The sequence below is a fragment of the Sceloporus occidentalis genome, unplaced genomic scaffold (genome assembly GCF_023333645.1).
Source record: "Sceloporus occidentalis isolate IW3139 unplaced genomic scaffold, rSceOcc1.0.p SCAF_1, whole genome shotgun sequence".
Taxonomy (NCBI): domain Eukaryota; kingdom Metazoa; phylum Chordata; class Lepidosauria; order Squamata; family Phrynosomatidae; genus Sceloporus; species Sceloporus occidentalis.
This window is the reverse complement of record NW_028316981.1, coordinates 183,932,108-183,946,947: the sequence shown is the minus strand read 5'-3', so window position 1 is coordinate 183,946,947 and position 14,840 is coordinate 183,932,108. Positions and strand designations below refer to the sequence as shown.

The window sequence follows — 14,840 nt, the reverse complement described above, 5'->3', positions numbered from 1 at the left end:
CATGGTGCAAGGGAATGTGTGGTCCATGTTGATGTTGTTGGACATCAGTTACCATCATGCCAGCCTAGCAAAACCCATGGTGAGGGATTATGGTAGTTGCAGACCAAGATCTGGATGGTCATGTATTTCTTGCTCCTCTTATGCCATATCAATTGACTGCCATTCCTGCCCAGTTATGCTTCTATACCTTTCCATATTTCAGTGTTCACAGATACACTTTAGAAGTTGCTCCCTGGCTGCTCATCCATTTCCCCAGCTATCAATCTCAGCTAATCAGTGAGAGCATTACCGAAGCCACAGGATCATTGTTGAGTGTCTCTCTGACTTCTGCATCTACGGTTAAAGGGGAAAAAAAACATGTTTCAAAAATGTGAAAATGTGACACGATTTATGAGCAGATACAGACAACTAGTGTCTCCAGTTAATCTAAAGAAAAGCACCCAGTATAGGTTTTAAACCACTTGAACAGAATAAGAATGCTTCCAAACAAAGATTTATAGCAGAATCACTATGGCTTGTTCCCTCAAGCTTTCCAGCAGGGTCCATACACAATAATTATTCATTTTTAATCCCCCATGTTTTCCCATTTATTTTTTTTCTTACAAAGGAAAGTTGATGATGATGAGTATGATGATGACTCCAATTACATTTACCCTGGAAGAGAAACTCAATTTCCACAATCCCCTGCTTTTTTATTATGAAGTGAGCCAAGTTTTTGGAGAGTCAGCCAGATCATCACCATGCCTCTTGGCTGGCCATGGCTGCATCTTTATTTTCACCATTTCATTTCTTTCCCATAAATAATGTTTAGAAATTAAATTTCTTTGATGTCATTTTAACAGGAGAAGCAAATCACTTATTAATGTACTGTATCAAACTGAAGTTGCCATTTCCAAGAGAAATTGACAAGTCTGCGAAAGGACCGCTTCTTGGTCTTTTTTCTTTCCAGAGAACAAAAATCCATTAAAAGAGAAAAAATGAGAAAGCTTCACACTGCAAGGAGACTGCATTACAGGTGTGCAGATTCAGTCAAGGAAGCCATAACCCTGAGTTTGCAAGACCTGAGCAGGACAGTTGAGGACCACAGATCTTAGCTGTTGCTCATTAATAGGGTTGCTGTTAAGTCAAAGTCAACTTGAGAACAATCTAGACAAAACGATGAGTTGGAACGTTCCTCATTCAAATATAATTTCTGATACAAGCAACATAAATAGGCACTCTTCTTCTCGGATTCAGACTCTTCATCTGCCACCTGAGTGGTCCAGGGATGTACAGAGTGCAAAGATACCCCCCAAAAATTTAGGTGAGATTCTGAATTCTCTAACAGACTATATATTTTCTTGGGTTTTTCATTTATCATCCTAGTCTGCATAGATTATTGTATACTTACCAGGAATCAGGAAAAGTTACTTATTTGAACTATAATTTGGGCATTGTAGTTCATATAAGTAACTTTTCCAAGTTGCTCTGAATTGGCTTCTCTGCGTCTTATAGTTCTGGCTCTCTACCTGCAGACATCCATCCCAGCCCTCCTCCATTCAGCACAGGAGAACAAAGCACAGGCCAAAGATCTGGCTCACCGTCCAGCTCTTCTTTGCAGAGGATGATGCGCTTGCAGGCAATGTCGTGGTTGTTGCAGAACATCCGCATCAGCACCACGGCATCTGGGATGCTCACTTTCCCATAGAATTTCTCTCGTAGCCTGCGGACACTTTTCTCGAGCTGCATTGCAAGGAGGAGACCAGAGGCAATAATTAAAAACTTAAAAAGCAAGCATAATCATATTTCATCTTAAAGCCCAACTCACTGACAGGGAGGTGTAGTACTTCACCAAATAACAAACTCTAGGCTTCTGCTAATGTAGATAAAAAAGGTATTGTAACGTTATAATTCTGAAGTGAGAAGAAGACCATGGTGGTTGTTTGCTCAAAGCTGGAAATGGACTGAAGCAATGATGATGGAAGAATAGATTGTTAAAATTACTGAGTCTAATGGCCAGATTGACCGGGGTCTTGAAAGGATAAGACTTTTTGAAAAATTGGAAACCATGTATGGACTTTTTGAGCAATAAGAAATCTAACAATGTAATATTATATTTATTATATAATAATATATCATATTACAAATATATTTATTATTATAATCTGTGGCTATGGTTATTAGTAATTTTAGTAGGCTTATTTAGTTGGATCTGTAATGACAGAGTAATACTTTTTTCTTTTCATTACTGTCAGGACTGGGGGGCTCAGAAGAGCACTATTGTGTATTAGTTGCACCTCTTTTTTCATTTTTGTTTTCCTTTCTCTTTTCTCTCTCTCTCTCTCTCTCTCTTTCTTTCCTTTATTTATATATTCCTTTTTTTCCCTCCTTCTTCTTTCCAACCTCTCCCAGTTTCTTTATCTTTGGTTGTATATTATCCTGACTGTCGATTAGTTTGTGTTAAAAATTAATAAAAAAAATAATGTCAGGGAAGTGAGTGGGTAATTTATAAATAAAGAACTTCAGCCCGTATCACCTGGCACCCAGTCCTCTTGGCAAACAAGAATTAATTTTGGGTGCTCCCGGATTGCAGAATTGCACAAGGGAGTGTCTCTGTACCTTTGCCCCCACCCCAGAGTTTGCTCAAGATAAACATGACCCTGTGAAGCAACATTACATCACTCAGCCGCAGAGGAAACAGCAGAATGCAAACAACAACAACACAACTTTCAAATTATAGAATCGAAATTATTGAAGCAACCTTTCAAATGATGGAATTGCCAGAGCCTTATAGCTGCACACATTGGCCTAAATCCTATTGTTAATCTCAACTAGAATAGGCTGACTGGATCAGTGGGATTTACCTATGTGTTGACTCACCATTCAACAATTAATTCAGTGGGTCTACTCTAATTGGAAATCCTCAGTAAGGTACAGGGTTCAAACACCTGAGAGCATTTATGGGCCCAAACAGATAGGCCAAAATAAAGCTGTTTCGGGTCACTTTGGAGGTATGCTGTTTAAATTATGCATATGTCCTAAGAGGCCAGAGGCCACGCAAAAGCCACTCTCTAGTCCTAAGGACTGGAGTGCAGCTTTGGGGCAGCTTCCTGCCTCTTAAAATGAGTGTGTCAATTAAACAGCATCAGACTGGATTATTCCTGCAGTGCAGATGCAGCCTCAATGAGATTCTCTCCAACATTTGTTGGGGACTTTCTCCTTGTGGAAGAAGGCTGTATCTGCATTACAGAATTAATGCAATTTGACACCAACTGCCGTGGCTCAATGCTATGGAATTCCAGGAATTAGTTTTGTCAAACATTTAGCCTTCTCTGTTAGCTCTGGTGCCATAACAAACTACTAATCCCAAGATTTTATAGCATGGAACTATGGCAGTTAAAGCAGTGTCAAATGCATTATCTCTGCAGTGCAGATATAGCCAGAGTAGGGCATTTCAGGACCAGTTGACTCTATACCACTGATGCCCAAAGTCTGATCCTTTAGATGTTGTAGACTTAAGTTCCCAGAAGTCACAGCCGGCATGGCCAATCGTAAGGAATTCTGGGAGCTAAAGTCCAAAACATCTGGAACCACTGCTCTATACAGAGGAGCCAGATGGTGCTGGATGTGTATAGGATAATTTGCTGTTGTCTCCATCTCGTACTACTCCTTGGGGGTGGGAAGGACTTCACTGCATCTGCCATACCTACCATCACATCATCCTCTTTTGGGGTAGGCAAAGGCACAGATGAAGAAGAGCCAGCATGGCATAGTGGTTGGGCTGTGACTTTGGAGGCGAGGGTTCAATTCCCAGCTCAACCATGGAAACCCACTGGGTGACCCTGGGCAAGTCCCACTCTCTCAGCCTCAGGGGAAGTCAATGGCAACCCCTGCTCTGAACAACTCTTGCCAAGAAAACCCCATAACAGGGTTGTCACAAGCTGGAAATTACTTGAAAGGCACACAACAACAAAGGGCAGAAATGGGTCCTCCTCCTTCAGTGGCTAGAGTTGCTTGTGCCCCTGGTATTGATATTGTAAAGATTTGGGCAGGATTAAGTGAGGTGTGCTGCAGCTCCTTGCTTTTGCGAGTCCAAGTTGCATGCATCCTCCTTGGAAGTGTACTGGTGCCAATGCAATGGGTGGGAGGGAATGTGAAGTTGAAGGCTTTCATGGCCGGCATCCATAGTTTTTTGTGGGTTTTTCAGGCTATGTGGCCATGTTCTAGAAGATTTTATTCCTAATGTTTCACCAGCATCTGTGGCTGGTGGGAGGGAACTTCACTTCCAGCTTCAGATGGAAGGTGAACTTGGGCTGCCACTGAGCTTTTCACATAAAATTAAAATTAAAAGGCCCTCAGTTATAAAAAAAAATGTTTTTATTTTTAAAGTTACTATGAGCACCAAAATTGCCCTCCTATTTCACAACCCACCAGAATTTCCTTCCTTCCGACATAGAGCAAAGCTCAAAGTAAAACTTAAGTAAACAAGAGTAGTTACAGCATGAAAGACAGCATAACGCATGAGAGCCAGGGTGGTACAGTGGTCTGAGTGCTGGATTATGACACAAGGTTTGATTCCCATCTTGGCCATGAAACCCACTGGGTGACCTTGCGCAAGCCACACTCTCTCAGCCTCAGGGGAAGACAACGGCAGACCTCCTCTGTGCACGCCTTGCCAAGAACAGCCCGTGATAGCTTTGCCTTTGGGTCACCGTAAGTCGGAAACAACTTCAAGGCACACAAGAACAACAACAACAACAACAAAAGTTAAAGGATGAAAGCCGGCATAATATCTCAGGAAAACGTCAAGTGAAACTGCAGCTCAACCCCATCTGCCTGTTGGCCACCCTAAAGCAGAGTTAATGAAGAGAGCACCTTTGTCCATAAACAGAGTGCCTTCACTCACACCAAGATAGAGTCCTATACAGCGGGCCCTTAGTATCCACTGAGGTTTGGCTCTAGGACACCCCCTGCGGATACCAAAATATGTGGATGTTCATTGTTGTTGTATGCCTTCACATCATTCCTGACTTATGGCCACCCTAAGGTGAACCGTTCATAGTTTTAACTTGGCAGGATTGGTTTGGAGGAGGTTTTACCATGGCAATTCCCCTGAGGCTGAGAGCATGTGACTTGCCCAAGGTCACCCAATAGGTTTCTTGGCTGAGCTAGGAATCGATCCCTGGTCTCTAGAGTCCAACACTCAATCCGTTACGCCATGCTGCCTCTCACGTGGATGCTCAAGTCCCGTTATATACAACGGTGCCATCAAATGGTGTCCCTTATATAAAAAGGCAGAACCAAGGTTTGCTTTTTGGAATTAATACTTTAAAAATATTTTTTCTTTTTTTTTCTTTTTTTTTTTTAATTTTTATTTTCATTTTCAAACAATCACTAAAACATTCATACAACATTATACACATTATACATTGAGGCACGTAACCTTATATACAAACAACATATTTCACATTGACAAAACAAATAGTTCCTTGACATGACTAAAATAACATTTAACATAAAGGTGCTTCCTATTACTCAGTTAACTTCATCTTCCAGTATTGGATTCTTATGTTATGTCTTATTTCCATTTTCCCTTTAAGACATTGATCTCCAAACAAAAGGTGGGTATGAAACTTCCCTAGGTGTAATTCTAAGAAGACTGTACCTTTACGTTTTCTCGTCTCTTTTTGGGGCGCCTCACTATAGTTTAGTTATAATTTTATTTAAATAGACTGTTGCTATGCAAACTCCTCTCTATCTTATACAATATGTAAATTCTAAATGACTTTCCATATGTCTCCCCCTCCAGTATAAACAGATAGCTCCTTTGTATTTACAATAAAGCTTCTAGTTTTAACACAGTATATTTGTTTCCATAATTCATATATTAAATAAAAGCGGCAAAAGGAAAGAGAGGGGTAAAAATCTCTTCTATTACACTAGTTAACTTCCAAGGAAGAATATATTCTGCTTCCAGAGCAACTTAGATATGGGAATGCTTATTTAGTCCCATCTTCCAATGGTGCGTGATTTTTAATCAGACTAGCAAAATATTTTGCCATCTTCTCTTAATATAGTCCTTAAATGGTAACCATTGTTCTATTACTTGTTCTTCACTTTTCCCTTTGATCCAAGAGGTCATTCTATCCAACTCCGCCATTCAAGAGTTTTCATTAACCATTTCTCTATTGAAGGGGCGGAGTTCTGTTTCCAGAAGCTAGCAAAGACAATTCTTGCACATGTAAATAGGTAGAATAATAATCTTCGGTATCTCACAGGTGCAGTGTCTTCAAACATCCCTAATAAACACACTTCCGGGGAGAAAGGAATTGAAATTTTAAACTCTTTCACAATTATTTCATATACACTCGGCCCCCGGGTTACGAAATTAATTCGTTCCGCCGCCATTTTCATAACCCGGAAGGCTTCGTAAGCCGAAAAAGCCATAGGCGCTAATGGGGAAAAGCCGCGATTCCGTGCAAAATAGCGCCGAAAAGCACCAAAATTTTATTCGCAACCCGGAATAACCTTCGTAACCCGGAAATATTTTTTATTATTTTTTTTTTCGTAACCCGGAAATTTCGTATCGCGGCGCATTCGTATCCCGGGGTAAGAGTGTACACATATCCAATATTTTTTTGCAATCTCACAGGTCCACCACATGTGGTAGTAAGTTCCTGTGGTTTTTTGACATTTCCAACATATAGGACTAACTTTCTTATAGATCAGAGAGATTTTATGAGGGGAAAGATGCCATCTATAAACCATTTTGAATACATTTTCTTTCAGGTCCTGATTAGCAGTATATTTCAGCCCCCTGTTCCAGATGTATTCCCAGTTTTTATACAAAATATTATGGCCCACATTTTGAGCCCATTTGATCATACTATGTTTAATAGGCTCTTCTTCAGTATTCCATGAAAGGATCAGCTCATAAAATTTCGCAATTGCCTTCCTATTCACTTTGCTAATTAGTTCTTCCCAGGCTGTTTTTTCTTTTGCTATTCCCACATCTGCCATATCGAGCTTCCATCTCTCTTTAAGTTGTCTAAATAGGTACCAATGGCAGTTACTCCCTGATTGGTTCAGTTCTTCTTGAGTGTTAAACATCAAGACTCCTTGCTGGTCTTTTATTAAATCTGAGTATCTAAGCCATTTTTTTGTGGGAATGGCTTCTCTATTAAAGAAGGCTTCATGCGGGGAACAACATTGTAAAATCTGGTTACTGAGTCTGCTTTTCCATCTTTCCCAAACTTTTAGTAGAGCTTTTCTCAACACATGATGTTTACATGCTCTATGCACCTTGTCTTTAGAGTAAAATAAGTAAGCATGGAACCCAAATCTGAGATTCTCTCCCTCTAAATTTAGTAGGTGTACATCTTCTAGAGTTATCCACTCAGTAAGCCACCATAAAGCCGCAGCAAAATAATAAGATTTTAAGTCAGGCACCCCCAGACCTCCTCTAGACTTTTTATCGCACATTGTTTTTTTACTAATTCTGGCTTTCTTCCTGTTCCAGACAAATCCCATAATAACGCTCTGCCATTTATCAAGTGGTTTGAAAGAATGCAAGATGGGAATCGTCTGGAACAGGAAAAGAATTTTTGGCAAAACACACATCTGATTAACAGATATTCTTCCAAACCATGAAAGTTGAATATTTGCCCATTTCTCTAAATCTTTCTTAATATCTCCCCACATTTTAACATAATTATTCTTATATAGGTCGATGTTTTTGCTTGTTAACACAATCCCCAAATATTTGACACTCTCTACCACCTTAAATCCTGATATATGTTCTAGATTTTCTATGTCTTTTCCCTTCAGGTTTTTAGTAATCATGTTGGTTTTATCTTTGTTAATCTTTAATCCAGAATTCTTTTCAAAATCAGCTAGGATATATAACAAAGGCTTTATGCTATCGCAAGGATTTTCCAAAATATAGACTACATCGTCTGCGAAGCATCTCATCTTGTACTCTTCTTTTTTGATCTTTATACCTTTGATCTGCGTTTCTCCTCTTACAAGCTGATTTAGAGTCTCAAGTACAAAGATAAACAAAAGTGGGGATAGCGGGCATCCTTGCCGCGTTCCTTTATTTATTACAAACTCATCAGACTTGGTGTTGTTTATTAGCAGCCTAGCCCTCTGATTGTTGTAAATTTCTCGAATCCATTCCTGAATTCGGAAACAAGCCTCAACATATTCCAACATTTTAAAAATTGTTTTCCACTTTACGTTGTCAAAGGCCTTCTCGAAATCTATGAAGACAAGTGCCAACTCCTTCTCATTATGTTGTTCAAAATATTCGAGAGTGTCTATGATGATTCTTGTATTGTCCTTAATATGCCTTGTTGGTAAAAAGCCCGCTTGTTCTTTTCCTATCCAGTCTGATAGGACTTTTTTAAATCTATCAGCCAGTATTGTGGTGAAGATCTTGTAATCGGAATTAAGGAGGGATATAGGTCTATAATTTTTGATGTTCCTGGGATCCTTGTTTTCTTTTAAGATAAGTGTGATATTAGCATGTTGCCATGTTTCAGGGAGTTTGTGCCTACCCAGTGCGTTCATAGTCGACTTCAGGGGGAGGATTATTTGATCTTCAAAAGTTTGATAAAATTCTATTGGGAAGCCATCCGGTCCTGGGGATTTCCCCTTTTTGCCTTTTCTAATCGCTTCAGTGACTTCTGCCGTGGTTATAGGAGCGTTGAGTATCTCTTTTTGTTTAGCGTTAAAGCTTTGTAAGTTAGTTTTTTAAAGGAATTTCTCTAGATCCTCATCTTGATCAGGATTTTCTTTATAAAGAGATGAATAAAAATTTAGAAACTCTTTTTTGATTCCTTTTAGATCCGTTATTATTTTTGAATCTTTAGTTTCGATTTCCGATATTATATTTCTTTCTCTTTGTTTTTTCAATCTGTAAGCTAGCCATCGACCTGGTTTATTAGCGTGTTCAAAATGTGCCTGTTTCATATATCTTATTTTGTTCTGTATTTCTTCATTCTCTAGTATCTCAATTTGTTTTTTAATTGTATTGATTTCTTTTCTAATGACTTTACTCTTGAGATTACTTTGCTGTTCCTTCTCTTTTTGGTGCAATGTATTACATAAATTAGTTAGCTTTTCTTTCTTTTTCCTTTTATATATGGAGTTCTGTTGTATAAAGAAGCCTCTTATGAAAGCTTTAGAGGTGTCCCAAACCGTGGTTACTGGTATATCTTCTTTTAAGTTTTCTTCAAAGAAATATTTCAAAGCTTGTCTTCCTCTTTCCACTATTTCTTCCTTCTGTAGCAAGTTTAAGTTCAATTTCCAAGAGAAGTCCGCTTTCCCTATTCTTAATACTGCCAATATAGGACTATGATCGGATATAGTCCTTGGTTTAATGTCCATTTTGTGAACATCTTTACATATAGCTTTTGTAGCGAACATCATGTCTATTCTAGAGAAAGACCTATGGCGGTCAGAATAAAAAGAAAAGTCTCTAGAATTGTGGTATTTATATCTCCAGATATCCAGAAGTGCTTGTTCTTCAATGAGTTTATCAAAGGATTTCGGTAACTTGCCTTGAGTCTTTTTTATCTTTTTATCAGATTTCCTATCCAGCTCTGGATTCACAGCTCCATTCCAGTCTCCCAATATCATGATTTTTCCATAGTTAGTTTTACAGAGTTCTTCATTTAACATATTGAAAAACTGTTCTTTATGATCCAGAGGTGCGTATATCCCAACCAACAAACAAGGTCCACTAGGAAATATTACCTCAACCCCTAAATACCTCCCATCATCATCTTTGAATATCATTTTTGCCTTGTATTTATTATTGACATACATCACTATACCGTTTTTTCTTTTAACATTAACTGAAATGAATTCATTACCTAATTTACTATTTTTCAAGAGTCGCACATCTTTTCCCTTAATGTGTGTTTCTTGAAGACAAGCCACATCTGTTTTTTGTTTTAGTAAAAAATGGTTCACTCTTCCCCGTTTTTGTGGGGAGTTCAGGCCCCTTACATTCCAAGTTAATATTTTCAGACTATGCATTATCGATAGTTCTGTTCTTAATTGCTTTCTTACCTTAGGTTTGAATTCCTTCTGGATCTTTTTCATTGACTTCTTCATTATGTTCTTCTTCATTGCAAAGTTCTGAATCTGGTGTTTCTCCCGTTTTTGCCTTCTGTTTTTCCCTTTCCTCATTGTCTGTTCTTTTCTCCAATTCCTTCTTATATTTTCTCAAAAAGTCTTTCATTTTCAGTGTAGAATTGATCCTAAACGTCTCCAATTTATATCTGAATATCACCCCCTCTAGTCTATCCCATCTATAGGGAATGTCGTTATTTCTCAGTAGCTCCACCAATGGTTTATACTCATTCCGTTTTCTCAAGATTCTCAAAGGGACATCTTTCAAAATAACAAGTTCCTCCCCATCCATTTCAAGACTTTGTTCATAGTTTAATTGAATGATCTGGTCTCTCATTTTTTTTCTTGTAAAATATACAACAACGTCTCTCGGGAGCCTTTTTTGTTTTGCAATTTTAGAGTTAACGCGGAACATCTTACTGATTTCGATCTCAAAACTGTCTAACTCAATTCCTACATATTCTGCTAATGTCGGTGTCAGGTATTCATATAGGTCCTCGTTGTCTTTCTCCTTTAAACCTCTAATTTTGATACAGTTTTCCCGTTGTTTTAGATCTTGCAGTGCTCTTTCATCGAGATCTCTCTCATAATTCTTTTCGAAATCGCTGACTTTTTTGTTTATCTTTTCCGTCTTGTCTTCTAAGTTATCCATATTTTTCCCCATCCGAGATATATCTTCCTCCACTTTTCCTATGGAGTCCTTGATGTCATTTAATTCTGCTCTTATCTCCTGACGTATTTCTTGTTTTATTTCTTTTCTCATAGCATTCATGTCTCTCTTCATCACCTTCATGTCTTCCTTTATTTCGTAGTAAAGTGTTTTTAGTTCCTCCAGTAAAGCTGTCTGTTCTGAGCTGCCAGATCCAAAAGAAGGTCTTCTCTGTTGGCTTGATTCTATCTTGGTTTTCCTAGTGTTCATTTTTGTCTTCTTAATCTTATAGTCGATTCTAAGGTGTCTATTATATTATTGTGTTGTCTTGATGTCACTTTACTGTGATCATATGGGTTCGTTCCTCGATGTTCTTTATAATCCCTAGCCTCTTGCTGAAGTTTTCTAACTCTCTTTGCTATTCTTTAGTGTTTGCTGAACTTTCCTCTGTGTCTGGGCTTCTAAAAATCTTTTATATTTCCTTCATATCTCTTAAATCTCCTGAATCTCAATTCTATTCTAGAGCCCTCTCTATAGCTTCACTTCGTTCAAGCTTCAAGCCGATTCAAGCTTCACTTCGTTCTTTCTCTTCCTGTATCTTGGTGTTTCCCTTAGCCCTATACCTAATTCTTCTCCACAGAATTTTACTTCTCCTCCAAAGCACTGCCTTAACTACTCCAAATTGACTATCTCTTTTTCTCCTGGAATCTCTATTTTATTCTGTCTTATTTAGAGATGTTAGAGATCTTTCTCTTTCATTCTTCCCCTTGGGTCTTCTCTTTAACTTTATCTGTTTGTTTATATTTACTTTCTTCTATTTAATTTCTCTTTCTCCCTCCTGGAAGTTTAATTTAAGCTCTGGATCCTACTGTTCTGTTTCCTACTCTTCTATCCGTCTCCTTTATATTCACACTCTTCACTTCGAGGGATGCTTAATCACCAGATGTCAATTCGTGTTCTGCCCTGTGTCTTGCAGTTGTTTACTTTCTTTCCTTTTCTCTTTCTTTCTCCTTTTACTCTCTCTCTTGAAGTACAGCTTCTCACTTTAGTTCCTTTTTAGAGGAGCCGAAATGACAGCATCTCTTATCACTGTCAGCTTCATAAAGAGAAAAACAAGAGAGGAAAAACAAATCCTCACTGCGCAGTTTTTAAAGGTCTGCATGCACTGTTATTGTAGCTTGGCCTCTCTCTATTTGGCTTCAGCTGAGCTTGGTTTAGCTTCGCTTGAGTTAACAAGCAAGGGAAAGAAAAAAGTGGTAAGTAGGTCAAGCAACTGCCGTTGTTGCCAAATCCTTTCTTATTTACATAGTATCTTTTTAAAGTCTTTGAGAGGGCTTGTAACTTTCTCCAAGTTGAGTCACATACAAATACACATATAAATATTATAAAGTTTTGATATTTTATCAGACTTTCAAATGCCTTTCTTTTACTTCCAGCCAATTCCTGCTTCTTAATAAATCAAATGAGTTTGCCAGACTCTCAGTGTTTCAGTCTATTTCATCAATTTGCTAAATAATAATGTGATTTTCTTCCGTTTTGGAGATTTTACTGAAGACAATTAAGGCAGTTCAGTAGCTGAGCAATTTTGTCTTCTTTCCCTTATCTTAATGCTGCTTATTAAAAAGAAGGGAGGCAAGCTCTAAGAGCCGCTTGTGGCTCATCCCACACAGGCGCTGGTGCTTCAAGTCTCCTTCTCTCGCTCTCCTCTCTCACACACATCTCAAAACCTTCGCTTTGGAGTGGGGGAAGGGGCTTTCTAGGGGACTGCTGAGCTCCTTCGTCCAGAGCACTGCCGTACCTGGAGTTTTCCCTGTTTTGCGATGGTCTCTGCATGCAGGGAAGCGCCGGTGGAGAGACTGTTCCTCAGAGCCTCTGAAGAACACGTCTGCCGAGCTGCCACTCCCAACCAGGTTTTTTCAAGGTATAGACTGTTGAATTCTTGGATTTATAAATCCATGGATATGGAAGGCCGACTGTACATGTAGGATTTGGGCAGGGGCTGATTTGCAACATTTCTTATTTGAGAAACCAAGGGACACGGTGCCAGCAGCCCCTACCCACACTAGACACATCCATTATTATATGGTTCTGAAAGAGGATACAGGCTTGGGCTGCATCCACACTGCAGAAATAATCCAGGTTGATGCCACTTTAACAGCCATGGCCCCATACTATGGAATCCTAGGATTTGTAGTTCAGTGGAGCTCTCTGAGCCCACAATTCCCAGTATTCCACAGCATTGAGCCATGGCAGTTAAAGCAGTGTGAACCTGGATTATTTCTGCAGTGCAGATCCAGCCTTGGTCACGATCTATTCTGGAGTAGCTCAGTGGAACCTCCAGGTGCAAAGGCAGTGTACCTCTGATAAGTGGAGGAAGACAGAGAATGAGGATTGTACCTTATCTGCCAGCTTCTCGTGTTAATAAGAAAGTCCTGACACAGATGCCAAGCTTGGAAAAGTTACCTCTGAGGACTCAACAAAAAGCATCCCCCCCAAATGCCAGATAATATGATATTTGTGGATGACAGCCAACCTGGTGTAGTGGTTTGAGCATTGGATTAGGACTCTAGAGACCAGGGTTCAAATCCCGTCTTGGCCCATGTCGACCCATTGGGTGACTTTGAGCAAGTCACACTTTCTCAGCTTTAAGAGGATGGCAAAGGCAAATCCCCTCTCAAGAATTTGCCAAGAAAACCCCATGATAGAGTTCACTGCCTTAGAGCAGCCGTAAATTGAAAATGACTTGAAGACATACAACAATAACAGCAACAACGAGAGCCAGTGTGGTGCAATGGTTTGAGTGTTGGACTACAACTCTGGAGACCAGGGTTCAATTCCTGGCTTGGCCCTGAAACCCACTGGGTGACCTTGGGCAAGTCACACTCTCTCAGCCTCACAGGATGGCCATGGCAAACCCCCTCTGAAGAAACTTACCAAGTAAGCACCATTATAAGGTTTGCCTTAGGGTTGCCATAATTTGGCAAAAACACTTGAAGGCACACAACAGCAGCAGCAGCAGGAAGAAGAGGAGGAGGGGGGGGGGCATGGCTGAAGGAGGCGTCTGGCTTTTGCAGTCCCTAAATATGTCATTCTTCTAAGGATTATGGATCTGATCTCCCAGAGGCAGCTTTTCTGTATGCTTGCCCTCCTCCCTAGTAACTGGTAAACAGCTCCCTGGTCACAGGAGGCTATTCCAAGCCAACCTTGCAAACCATCTCCCTTCTCTCCCCCCACCCCCCATTTCAGCGCGATAATGGGCAAGTCACACTCTCTCAGCCTCAGGGGAAGGCCATGGCAATCCCCCTTTGAACCAATCTTGCCAAGAAAACCCCAGGACAAAAACCCACTGGGTGATCTTGGGCAAGTCACACTCTCTCAGCCTCAAGGGAAGGCCATGGCAATCCTCCTCTGAAACAATTTTGCCAAGAAAACCCCAGGTCAGAAACCCACTGGTTGTCCTTGGGCAAATTACACTCTCTCAGCCTCAATGGAAGGCAATGGCAAATCCTCTCTGAAACAATCTTGCCAAAAAAAGGAAAGAAGTCTCCAAACTGTGCCCTTTAAGAGAAATGTTGGACTTCAGCTCCCAGAAACGTCAGCCACGTTGATTCCCTTAGAGCATCGTTTGGGTACCACTGCCTTAGATCTCCATAAGCCAAAAAGGACGTGGAAGGCTTCTCCAGAGGGAGATCAAGGAGGAGGGCGCCCACCTACCTCCACCTCCTCCTGCCTGTCTCTCTGCTCCATGGCTGGGAAGGGGAGACCCCAGCAGAGATCCCATCAGCTGCCTCTTGCCTGAGACTCTGAGCTTGGTCCAAGTCAAGAAGCAGTCAGAGGGAGGAGGGCAAGAGGAGGTCCTGCCTTGCAGAGTAGTTTCACTTTCTTTTCCCTGCCTGAAGGGAGGGAGGAGGGATTGCCCTGCAAGAGCAGACTGCAGAGCATTGTGGTTGCTGTTGTTAGATGTCCTCCAGTGTGTTCCAATGCATGGCAACCCTATGGATGAGACACGTCCAAGGCCCCCTGTCCTCCACTGCTCTACTCAGGTCCTGCAAATCCCCCTGACTAAATCCAT

At 40.3% G+C, this 14,840-nt stretch overlaps 1 protein-coding gene across 1 annotated transcript in view; it reads right to left on the bottom strand.

The window, feature by feature from the left end:
• SHFL (shiftless antiviral inhibitor of ribosomal frameshifting) overlaps window positions 1–14,581 on the bottom strand; it is a 28,449-nt gene extending 13,868 nt beyond the window's left edge. The window contains exons 1-3 of the mRNA XM_089486220.1: window positions 14,483–14,581; window positions 1,581–1,722; window positions 290–333 (exon numbers count right to left, since the gene is read on the bottom strand). Of these exons, the coding sequence (XP_089342346.1) occupies window positions 290–333; window positions 1,581–1,722; window positions 14,483–14,515 (219 nt within the window). The 5' untranslated portion in view covers window positions 14,516–14,581. The remainder of the gene's footprint in view (window positions 1–289; window positions 334–1,580; window positions 1,723–14,482) is intronic.
• Between the last annotated feature and the right edge of the window lie 259 nt (window positions 14,582–14,840).